This window comes from Dermacentor andersoni, chromosome 6 (assembly GCF_023375885.2).
Source record: "Dermacentor andersoni chromosome 6, qqDerAnde1_hic_scaffold, whole genome shotgun sequence".
Lineage (NCBI taxonomy): Eukaryota > Metazoa > Arthropoda > Arachnida > Ixodida > Ixodidae > Dermacentor > Dermacentor andersoni.
Window position 1 is genome coordinate 109,669,154 of NC_092819.1, and position 12,070 is coordinate 109,681,223.

The window sequence follows — 12,070 nt, forward strand, 5'->3', positions numbered from 1 at the left end:
TAAAACAACAGATCTTTTGAATGAGCTTTTGTAATAAAGGCAGTGGATCGTTTGCTCTGACGGCGAACTACTAAAGAACCACTGACAGCAAAATTTCAGTTTTTTTGCCTTTTATGCTTGGCTGTAGCATATGGTACAAGTGAGGCAAGCATACGGCCAGCCCGACAGGAAGCCGTGTCTACCCCTCGGTGTTACGTGCAGGTGCCTCATGTATGGCATTGACAATACTCACAGAGCTGGTAAAAAATTCAGAGAGAGCCCGAGGAGCCCCCTACATGTGTCATGTATTGATGTCATGAGGTGTTGCAGTTCGAGATCAGCTACTCGTGCTGACTTTTACAACCAGGTTTAATTATGTTCAAAGCAACATTTGCCATTATTATTTGGTCAGAGATGCAGGGCATGCGAAGAGCACGACCACCTCGAGTTTGAAATTGGGTGTTGGTGGCCCTTAAAACGGCTGTTAAATTTGATGATTACATTCCATCTGATGATTATTAGCACACACATAATGCTACACAGGCCTCTCAAAATTCCTGAGAGTGCTGTGAGTGCCAGCTGTAAGATAGCAGGTCTGTGTTGCTGGGCTCGGAACATCAGCGGTGAACAGACGCGCTTGGCCAGCCGAACAGCGCTGCAGCCGCCGAGGCAACGAGTGAAGAAACATGACGAGGCAATGGTCAAAATGGAGCTCTCTCGATTATTGCTTTACTTCATGCTGCACTTAGGTACCTTGTTCGCTCGTAAACATGACGATGCCGCACGCTGAAACCAGGCAGGGCTTATCTAGCTTGCTTAGCGCACCCCGGTCGAGAAGGCACACACTCAACGACACAACAAGCAGCAGACAGGACAGGCTCACCCTGGAAGTCCTCCACGGTGAATGGCACGTAGCTCCCCTCGCCACCGGCCTCGTCGTCGTCGAGCCCTCCTTCGGCGCCATCGTTCTCCTCCATTCTGTCGCTGCCGTCCCATCTGCGGCCCACCATCAGGCCCCCCTGGATGGCTGCCAGTGCCGTCAGGTGGCCGAGCTCTGCTTCGCTCAGAAGTGGCCACATGTGTCGGGACAGCCTGCAATTGGGGCAGCATTTGAGCACTACTGTCTCAAGGTTCTGAAGATACAGCAACGAGACATGTTCCACTCGCTAAGGTGCAGTCACCTTCGTATTTCGTGACCACAGCATGACAAATGCCTAATTAATTGCCCTAATTACCAGTCTTGCATCTCAACAGACTCCATCCTATCCCACCTAACTCCCTAATCTCGTCATGCCATCCAATACTCTGCCATTGCAAAGTGCATTTCCCTGTTATTAGTAGTCATTATCTTGTAGGGTGGGATATCAATTAAAACTTTAACCTGAACAATCAGAACAAAATAAGAAATGACTCAATTTCTTTAATAAAAATCAAAATCGACAATTTTCATGTGGTTATGGATAAAGAACAACCGTGTTATTTGACCACATTATTTGATTTGACATTCACTTTTGATACCACAACAGCAACACTATGCCTAAGTGGACGCAAGTTAAACGAATAAACACCATTCAGATGCAATCACAAGCACACCTGCTGTGAGGCTATTCATTGTCCACTTCTCCTGCTCTATTAAAAGTGCAGTGTACACGGGTGGGTTTTGTCCTGCGACATAGTCGGGTGCTGTATTTGAGTTATAAATCTGCCTGTTACCTCTTTTTCTTTTTTTGATGTTGCATGAGCAAAGTGGCAACATCAGTGCTGACACTGTCATGATTTTCTCACATGATGTCGGCCAATTAATGATGATTCAGATAATATTTGCAATTAAATAACTAATTGGAAGGTTCAATGATCAATTGCCCACCCAACCCTAGTAAACTTGGAGTGTAATATCCCAAAGTCACACTGGGGCTATTGAGAGATGCCGCAGTACAGGGGTCCATACCAACTTGAGAACATGGTATTCTTTAATCTACTTAAATTAGCCTCCACGTCCACTTTCGGCTATCCCGAAAGCGGGATAGCCGAAAGTGGACGTGGAGGAGCCCGAACGGCGAGACTAGAAATGAAATAGACTTCATACTCTGCGCTAACCCTGGCATCGTACAAGATGTGGACGTGCTCGGTAAGGTGCGCTGCAGTGACCACAGGATGGTAAGAACTCGAATTAGCCTAGACCTGAGGAGGGAACGGCAGAAACTGGTACATCAGAAGCCGATCAATGAGTTAGCGGTAAGAGGGAAAATAGAGGAATTCCAGATCAAGCTACAGAACAGGTATTCGGCTTTAACTCAGGAAGAGGACCTTAGTGTTGAAGCAATGAACGACAATCTTGTGGGCATCATTAAGGAGTGTGCAATAGAAGTCGGCGGTAACTCTGTTAGACAGGATACCAGTAAGCTATCGCAGGAGACGAAAGATCTGATCAAGAAACGCCAATGTATGAAAGCCTCTAACCTTACACCTAGAATAGAACTGGTAGAACTTTTGAAGTTAATCAACAAGCGTAAGACAGCTAACATAAGGAAGTATAATATGGATAGAATTGAACAAGCTCTCAGGAACGGAGGAAGCCTAAAAGCAGAGAAGAACAAACTAGGAATTGGCAAGAATCAGATGTATGTGTTAAGAGACAAAGCTGGCAATATCATTACTAATATGGATGAGATAGTTCAAGTGGCTGAGGAGTTCTATAGAGATTTACACAGTACGAGTGGAACCCACGATGATAATGGAAGAGAGAATAGTCTAGAGGAATTCGAAATCCCACAAGTAACGCCGGAAGAAGTAAGGAAAGCCTTGCAAGCTATGCAAAGGGGGAAGGCAGCTGGGGAGGATCAGGTAACAGCAGATTTGTTGAAGGACGGTGGGCAGATTGTTCTAGAAAAACTGGCCACCCTGTATACACAATGCCTCATGACCTCGAGCGTACCGGAATCTTGGAAGAACGCTAACATAATCCTAATCCATAAGAAAGGGGACGCCAAAGACTTGAAAAATTATAGACCGATCAGCTTACTGTCCGTTGCCTACAAAGCATTTACTAAGGTAATTGCAAATAGAATCAGGAACACCTTAGACTTCCGTCAACCAAAGGACCAGGCAGGATTCCGTAAAGGCTATTCAACAATAGATAATATTCACACTATCAATCAAGTGATAGAGAAATGTGCGGAATATAACCAACCATTATATATAGCTTTCATTGATTATGAGAAAGCGTTTGATTCAGTCGAAACCTCAGCAGTCATGGAGGCATTGCGGAATCAGGGTGCAGACGAGCCGTACGTAAAAATACTGAAAGATATCTATAGCGGCTCCACAGCCACTGTAGTCCTCCATAAAGAAAGCAACAAAATCCCTATAAAGAAAGGCGTCAGGCAGGGAGATACGATCTCTCCAATGCTATTCACAGCATGTTTACAGGAGGTATTCAGAGACCTGGATTGGGAAGAATTGGGGATATGAGTAAATGGAGAATACCTTAGTAACTTGCGCTTCGCTGATGATATTGCCTTGCTTAGTAACTCAGGGGACCAACTGCAATGCATGCTCACTGACCTGGAGAGGCAGAGCAGAAGGGTGGGACTAAAAATTAATCTGCAGAAAACTAAAGTAATGTTTAACAGTCTCGGAAGGGAACAGCAGTTTACGATAGGTAGCGAGGCACTGGAAGTGGTAAGGGAATACATCTACTTAGGACAGGTAGTGACTGCTGATCCGGATCATGAGGGTGAAATAATCAGAAGAATAAGAATGGGCTGGGGTGCGTTTGGCAGGCATTCTGAGATCATGAACAGCAGCTTGCCATTATCCCTCAAGAGAAAAGTTTATAACAGCTGTGTCTTACCAGTACTCACGTACGGGGCAGAAACCTGGAGGCTTACGAAAAGGGTTCTACTTAAATTGAGGACGACGCAACGAGCTATGGAAAGAATGATAGGTATAACATTAAGGGATAAGAAAAGAGCAGATTGGGTGAGGGAACAAACGCGCGTTAATGACATCTTAGTTGAAATCAAGAAAAAGAAATGGGCATGGGCAGGACATGTAATGAGGAGGGAAGATAACCGATGGTCATTAAGGGTTACGGACTGGATTCCGAGGGAAGTGAAGCGTAGCAGGGGGCGACAGAAAGTTAGGTGGGCAGATGAGATTAGGAAGTTTGGAGGGTCAACATGGCCACAATTAGTACATGACCGGGGCAGTTGGAGAAGTATGGGAGAGGCCTTTGCCCTGCAGTGGGCGTAACCAGGCTGATGATGATGATGATGATTATTTGCCTACCCCTACCCATTTAGCCTGGCTGGCCTCAAAACTAAACCTGCGTAAGTAAAAGAAATAAAGAAAACTGTGTCCCCTTCGAGGAAGTGAATCAGGGCCTGCAGTGTGGTAAGTGAGTAACTACCCTTGTTGTTACGTCAACGGACAACGGGTGTGGAACTGCACGTCACCATCACCAGCAGCCAGCAGATCTTTATGTCCACAGCAGGACGAAGGTCTGTTCCAGCGATCTCCAAATACCCCTGTCTTGTGCTAGCTGATTCCAACTTGTGCTTCCAAATTTCATGATGTCATCACCCCTACTAATATTCTGCCATCGTCAACTGCACTTGGCTTCCCTTAGCACCCATTCTGTTACTCTAATGGTCCACCGGAATTGCACATATCCAACAGGCACCATGCCGTGATAGCTGCCTTCAGTAAACAGGTGAACTGAACAATGATGTCATGGAGGTCGAATAAAGTGTGTTGTGTGAATGCTCTTGCATTTGCGTTCCGCTGCAACTTTTTGCATTTAGCTCCCAGTGGAATGCGGCGGCTGAGAATTGAGCCTGAGACCTCGTGCTCAGCACGTTTTATAGCCATTTTGTTACTGCTTGGTTATCCACGCATTACATGACCTTCCTACTCTTCTCTCTTAATCTCAACTGCAACATTATCCATCCTTACACTTTAATCCACACTGCCCTGTCTCTAGAGGTTATGCCTGTTGGCTCCAAAGCTGCCGTGCAGCTTTGGCCTTTCCATCTGCGGCCCTTTGTTTAGGCCTGACTGGAGAGAGATGCATTTGCGCCTGGCCAGGCATGGCCAACGCCTCTGTTGCAGGTCGGTTCTTTCCCTCTCTCAAGACCTTCAAGATAAAAATGCGGATGTGGCGCTGCATGTTTTTCTTTTCTTTCTTTTCTCATTTTATAATCTTGGAGGCTATGCTCTTTCTCTACGAGGTGTTCTGCCAAGAAGATGCACCAAGAAATGTCTAAGACATGGTGGTCACGACGTTTATCGGTGCTCGCAGTACTGAAAAGCATAGCTTTTGAGATTCGTGGAAAGCCTCGCTGGCATACGTGTCTGGATGCCACGTGTACGTATAGTGAAACTCGGCACCATGCAGCAGGTGCAGCTACGACAGTGAAACGGAGACCAGCGTTGCAGCAGGTTGTGGTGCGTTTTGCGAGTGCATTTTAGAGCGCGAGGCGCTTACTACTGCGGCAAGCATTGGTGGTGTAACGTTTCGGGCAACCATCGCTTGAGGCCGGTCACACTACGCCGCTTGCGCTGCACCAGCCAAAATGCCATCCCCTTTTCGCAGCATTACAGAATGACCCCAACCTGCGTGCCGCTTTGAACGGCTGTCTGCGACCGTCGGCGAAGCACTGTGGGCCCCTTTTTTCTTCGCGCAATGCATTGTGGGTCGGCACAGTCAGCGCAAAGAACATGTGGATGGAGCAAGAGCCATCTCGACGTCAGGCACGTTGGACCGTGTCCGGTTACAGTGGCTGCGCCAGTACATTGAACTATAAAATTTCTCACCAACGTGACGTAGCACGTCGTAGTGTGACGCTTCGTCGGACTATATAAGCACATTAATCGAGCAATTTTCTTTCTCTTTCATTAGTTCGAATTTCGTACAATTCGAATTTCATAGCATTCCCACAGAATTTGAATTAACCAGCTTTTACTGTATGATAAAGATAGATTGATTGTGAAATGGTACCCTAAACTTAAAGCCATGTATACCTAAAAGGTGATCCAAGCTGCATTCAGTGTGCTACTAAACATGGCACTTGTTCCCTCTGTAAATTTTCAAATGCATTTAAGGGCTCTCCACATGATGGTGCTGCTTTTATTCTGTAGCCATAAGCACTCACAGTGTGATGGCTTTGGTCGAGTACTCCATCGGATTGTCCATGGCAGCCTTGAGAAGTCGTGTCACATTGAGCTTTGAAGGAGTTGATGAGCTTCCACTGCTCTGGTCACTGCACTCACCGGTTCCTGGATGAAAACAGAAAGGCATTGTGGGTAGGGGTCACCACAGCTATGTGTGCAACCCACAGTCAGTGGTGCTCAAGATCCCAGCTGCAAAACACGCTTAAAATTTTCGTATGGAAGACAAACCTCCGCTTGTCAATAGAATCCTTGACTGTCGATGCGGTTGACAAAGAGCACCAAAGGAAAACATTAGGCCACGCTAAGGAAATGGATCACTGCCAAATGCATACAAATTGAAACTTTTCACCCAGAACAGCGCTTTGCCAAGCAAGAAAGTGACAGGATAAATGCAATACAGGACTGGTGCTGCCACTTATAAATAGGGCACCAGCTCCCACAATGTAGCCTGTTTCATTAGTAAGTGATAAGATGTAGTAGACCAAATAACAATAACAACAAAAAAGTTGATCACATGACATTTTGACATGACAGAAAATACAGTTTGGCCAGTTTTACAGGACCTTACAAAAACCTTATTTGTAGCTCAACCATTATTTATAGGCAAACACTTACAGCCAGCTTCCGTTAATTCGACCCTGAAGGGACCAACGAAATGGATCGAATTATCTGGCAGGCCAAATTAAACAAGACACAGAAAAAAAAAGACAATGCCAAAACACACCACTGATTTATTTGGCAATATTTGCTCGATTCTAACACGACCCCGAATCAAACACATGGCCACTTTCTATGTGTCTAAATTAGAAATGTAATGTGCCTCCAGTCTTGTAGTAACAAAAATGGGCAAAAATCTAATACGTGGTGCACAATGGTGGCAGATTTCCTAAAGTGAGCTTCACTGCACGACTTCTTAAAATCAGTTTCGCTGCAGTACAGCTGTGTTAGCGGTAAAGCATACAAACACTGCAAAAGCGGTTTTGGTTTCGTATCCGATTGCAGCACACGGGCAATTTCCAGCCCAATTTTCTTGGAAACAAATAATGCTGCACATTAGAATTAGGTAAATATTGTAATGAAACATTGTGAGCTACCGTTATTGCTTGAAGATTTTCCTCGGGTAAGACAAAAATAGACAGTGTCGACGGGAGACGATGTGCATTCAATGCGTTTACTGTCTACTAAGCTATGACAAGACAGACGCTGACCCTGGAGTGCTCACTAGTGGAGTCACGATAGAATCAGCTGCATGCATGATTTATTTCATTGAATTTTATAGCTGGCCACGAATGATACGGTTTCATGTCGTGTCGAAGATATCTTTACACAGTGGTATGAAGCGAAACCAGCCACTCTTTCGCATATACTTCCCCTTCGTGAATTATCGGGTGAAGGCCAATTTTATGATCGAAAACAAAGGTTTGGGCCCATAGAGGCGCATGGGCACTGGCCAGGACCTTTGGTCAGCATCAAATTAACCAAAATATGAAATGAACTGGAGTGAAATTAATGGAATCTACTGTACAGGTTTAATAGTTCAATGAATGAATGAGTTGTTTGCTTGCCCAATAACAAAGCCATGACAACAGGCCTATTCACTTTGGCTGCACATTATGCATCAATGTTGCACAAACACAGTGCAGCACTTGTACACCTCACAGGTTGTAGAAGTTGAGCAAGAGCAGTGACAAGCGAGTTGAGCCACAGTGACCAAATGATACCGAGCCAATCGGCAAGTAGTTCTCAGCATACAAAAGAAAAGAAGCAGCATGGCCTGTCCAAAAACATTGTTATATATTACTCCTGCAAGAAACTCATATTTTAGCGGACCCAGCACCAACAAGCTATCAGCTACAACTGACAAAATTTTGTCTAGTTGAGGCATGCACCAAGTACCATGCGAGCATTGGCAGTGCGCTGCATGTGGCAGTTTTCTGTGCGTTTCTGGTAACAGTTTCTGGCCTGCATCGTACAGGCCACTCACGTTAACAGCCCCACTCACCCGCTATTCTCCTCAGCCTGCCTGCATTTAGCGGAATACCATACATGTTAAGAGTCTCTCATGAAACAGCGTGGAGGGCGCCTGCTCTTTGCTGTCGGCACCAGCTACACACAGAACACGTGACATGCAGTTCTTTCGTCCGTAGCCCAGATTGGCCTTATGATAACCCTCCTGCCGTAAGGTTGGGATAGCCCTTCTGCATTTTGGAGAAAAACAAGAAAGCAAAACAAATAAAAGATTGCTGTAAAACACAGGTCGGCTATTAAGCAGAGAACCTCATTGCTATTTAGTACTACGAAACGTCACTAATTCATTAGTTTCAGAGGGGAAAAGAGTACAGTAGAACCTCGTTGATGTGTTACCGTTACGTACGTTTTCCCGGCACCAATGTTTGCTATTGAGAACAAAAGAAATGACCGATTAGAGTTGCGCTCATTTTCTACCAGTTCATACGTTCCCGAAAAACACGATTTGTCCACAACAACGTTCAGCACATCGCCAAACTGCGATCGTAAGATATGTTTTCTGGCTGCTAAATCTCATGTAAACAAGGAAATGTGCAAGGCGTGCGTGATCGATAACAGTATATAGCTGTCCGCTGTGGCAGTTTCACCGCAATACTTGCCCGCCTGTCTCACCTGAAATTGTCAGTGCACACTCAGTTTCTTATTTTGGTTTCAGCAAATCTTCTCCGGGGTCGTCGCACACGTCATTCACAACTGTCACCGCCAATCCTACTGTGATAAGCATCTTCACCTACCTGTTTTACAGTGCGTGGTGCCGTCAGAAGCGTAGCACACATTTTTAATAGGCAATAACTCTCCTTCCCTGCTGCAGACTGCGATCGTATACGTTTTTTCCGGCCGCTAGATCCCACGTGAACAAGAAAAGGCACGAGGCGCGCGTGATCGAGAATAGTATATAGCCGCCCGTCTCACGTGAAAATGACGGCACGTGCAGTTTCTAATTCCGGTACAAGCAAATCTCCTCCCGGGTCATTGCACGCCGCATTCACAGCTAGTGCCACCAAACCTGCTGCGATAAGCATCTTCACCTATCTGTTTTACAGCGCGTGGTGCATAGCACCATTGGTAGCATACTGCACGCTTTTAGAAGGCGATAATCCAACGCACTGCCATTCCCTGCAACAGGCAGCCCGATGTGGGCGTCACATTTTGCTTCGGCGGCATCCGGCGTCACCCACCAGCTTGTATTGTTTTGGTTTCCCGTCACCCTCTTAAGGGGAAACGTGGCAATGAAAACTTTTTTTCTTATTTATGGGAATAAATTGGTGAAATTTGGCATGCAGGTGTGATTTGTTATGCTGATATCACAACTGAAATTAGTTTTGTGCTATCTATTATAGCTTTTGAGTTACAGAAATTAACAGCCTCTAATGGTCATCCCCAAATTAATTCAATAATTACACATAAGTTCGCCAAGATTTTCACATCCGCATGTTCACAAAAGCCCATTCCGTGCAATAAAGCTATTGGTTTATTTTTTAAATGCCAAAATGATCAGAAAGATATTTTTTCAGCTTTCCTTTGCATATTGTCTTACTAACAACTTTTGCAAAAAAAAACCATATAATTTTTTTTTATGAGGTGCAGTTAAAGATGGACAGCTTTATTGCACTTGTGGTGAAGAGGAAGACAAAGAAGGCGCTCTTGTGTCGGCTGTGCGCGCGATCAGCGTTTGTCTACTGCCAGTGCAACTAGACTGTGCCTAGTGCTTTATAAGAAATCATCTTATTACATTTGGTGGAGGTGCTGCACTCCCCGACCTCATCCTGGAACTTCGCAGCCGAACTTTGACAACTGCTCCAGCCACTACCATGAACGACGCTACAAACAATCCGCTTGGCGCACCTGCCGCTCCTGTCATGTGCGGCGCCGTGCAACGGCAGCGGGACCCTCCTGTGTTTAGCGGATCAGGTGAGACTGACGTAGAAGATTGGCTCTCTACCTACGAGCGCGTCAGTGAACACAACAAGTGGGATGACCCGACGAAGCTCCGTAGCGTCATCTTCTATCTTGCTGACGTTGCGAACCTCTGGTTCCTCATCAATGTTTCAGAATCTAAGTGCAAGAGACAGAATGATTTTGTCTTCATTCGTTGTAAAATGGCACTGGGATGACTGAAAGCAACTGCACAAAAAATGAAACCTGAGAAAACGGAGCTCAAAGTTACATTTGTTGTAACATTTAAATCTTTATATTGAGCACCTAAAACCCGCCTGGGATGTAGTCCTTTGCATGTGGGGGCACATTTGCTTTACATTTTGATGTTTTTTGCGATTTCACAGCAGTTTCGCGCACCTTAGTTGCCTTTTTGGTCATCGTGCATCCATCTGTCGTGCAAAAACAGGTCACGCAATAGGAAAACAACAAAATGCGTCTCAAGCTGCCACAGCACCGCCAGCTTGATGCGGCGCGTTGGCGTCTCGTGCCACAACGATCCGCACGACGCTTCACATTACGTAGACGCCAACGATAGTTGAGTCTGTCAAGTTTTTTTTAGTTACTTTGGATCGTAGGTTTTCCTCGTTAGTACATTTTTCCTTCAGTTTTTTTCCAAAACGTATGAATGAGGTTCTACTGTACTTGATTCTAGTCAGCAGAAATTCTATTAATAAAAGAAATATGTTCCAAACCTTCACATACAGTTAAACCTCAGTACAATGAACTTCAATATAACGAAATCCTCTATATAACAAAGTATTAAACTTTTCATAACTTCTTGTCCATAGAACACCATGTAATGAAACTCAATATAGCAAAGTGTCTGTATGTGATTTCAATATAAAGAAATTTTGCTTAAACAGCAAAGGAATGCTCAGACGATAAATGAAAACTTCCGCGGATGCAGATGGCCAATTGACTGAACTACAAGTGGCTGCTTGCAAACGAACCTCTCAGTGCAACAAAAGCGACCGCCAAAGTGAAGCCACGTCATGTTCCGTATAAAGTCCAAGTGCGATAAGATCCTCTCGTACCCCACAAAGTTTATGCTTCAGGTGTGAGTGAAAGTGTGTGAGGGTGGGAAAGAAAGATGATGGCTTTATGCATGAGTGCCGCCTCCCCGTGCCAGAAATAGAAAGAGGGGGCAGGGGAGCTCGCTCGCGGTAACGCGATCAAGCGCACGGGGGTGGGGGGTGGTGGGTGGTAAGCTGACGTACGTTTCAGCCATGGCTGCACATGGCTGCAAGGGCTGAGCACATACGAAGCCACACACCCTGTTTTAGAGGTACACCTGCCACATGTACAATGTACAAAGAGTGGGCGTGCTAAGGCAGCACTGCATCATGTAAGCTATCTTACCGCGCATTTAGATTGAAGGTTGCGTAATCTTGCGTTTCGGTGACCCGTTGGGGCGAGAGGCAGGCGAAGCATTCGCTCCCCGCTGCTGGTGCTTTTCATGATAGCCTCGTCCCAGTGCGGGCGACGCTATCAGCCGCGGGGACGGAGTGCACACAAAAGCGTGGCTCGCTTCGCCTAATTCTTACCGCTTATGTGAAGATATTGATGTGGCATGAAACCGTATCATTCGTCGCCAACTCCCAAATTCATCAAAATTAATTAATTTATTTATTTATTTCAGACAACAATACATGGTGTCCGCGGGGAGAGGCTAAAGGAGACTAAGATGTCTCCTGACAAGGCCTAACACCCGCATTACATGTCGGTGCAGATGGTGCAGAGTAACATATTAGTGAGAACAGTGGTACATCAAACACAGCGAGACAGGAATTCAACATAAGCAATTATACAAGCACTGGTCAGGCAGAAAATAATACTGAAGAAGTCATCAACAATGAGCAATAGTAAGTGGTGTAGTAAAGAAAAAAAAAAATAACACATTCGCACAGAGCAGCAGGAATAACAATGAAATGCGACAGGTATGCATAACAAA

The 12,070-nt window shown here is 45.4% G+C and overlaps 1 protein-coding gene across 1 annotated transcript in view; it reads right to left on the reverse strand.

Moving 5' to 3' along the window:
- LOC126522302 (uncharacterized) overlaps positions 1-12,070 on the reverse strand; it is a 107,991-nt gene that overhangs the window by 24,751 nt on the left and 71,170 nt on the right. The window contains exons 9-10 of the mRNA XM_050171030.3: positions 6,135-6,258; positions 863-1,071 (exon numbers count right to left, since the gene is read on the reverse strand). Of these exons, the coding sequence (XP_050026987.2) occupies positions 863-1,071; positions 6,135-6,258 (333 nt within the window). The remainder of the gene's footprint in view (positions 1-862; positions 1,072-6,134; positions 6,259-12,070) is intronic.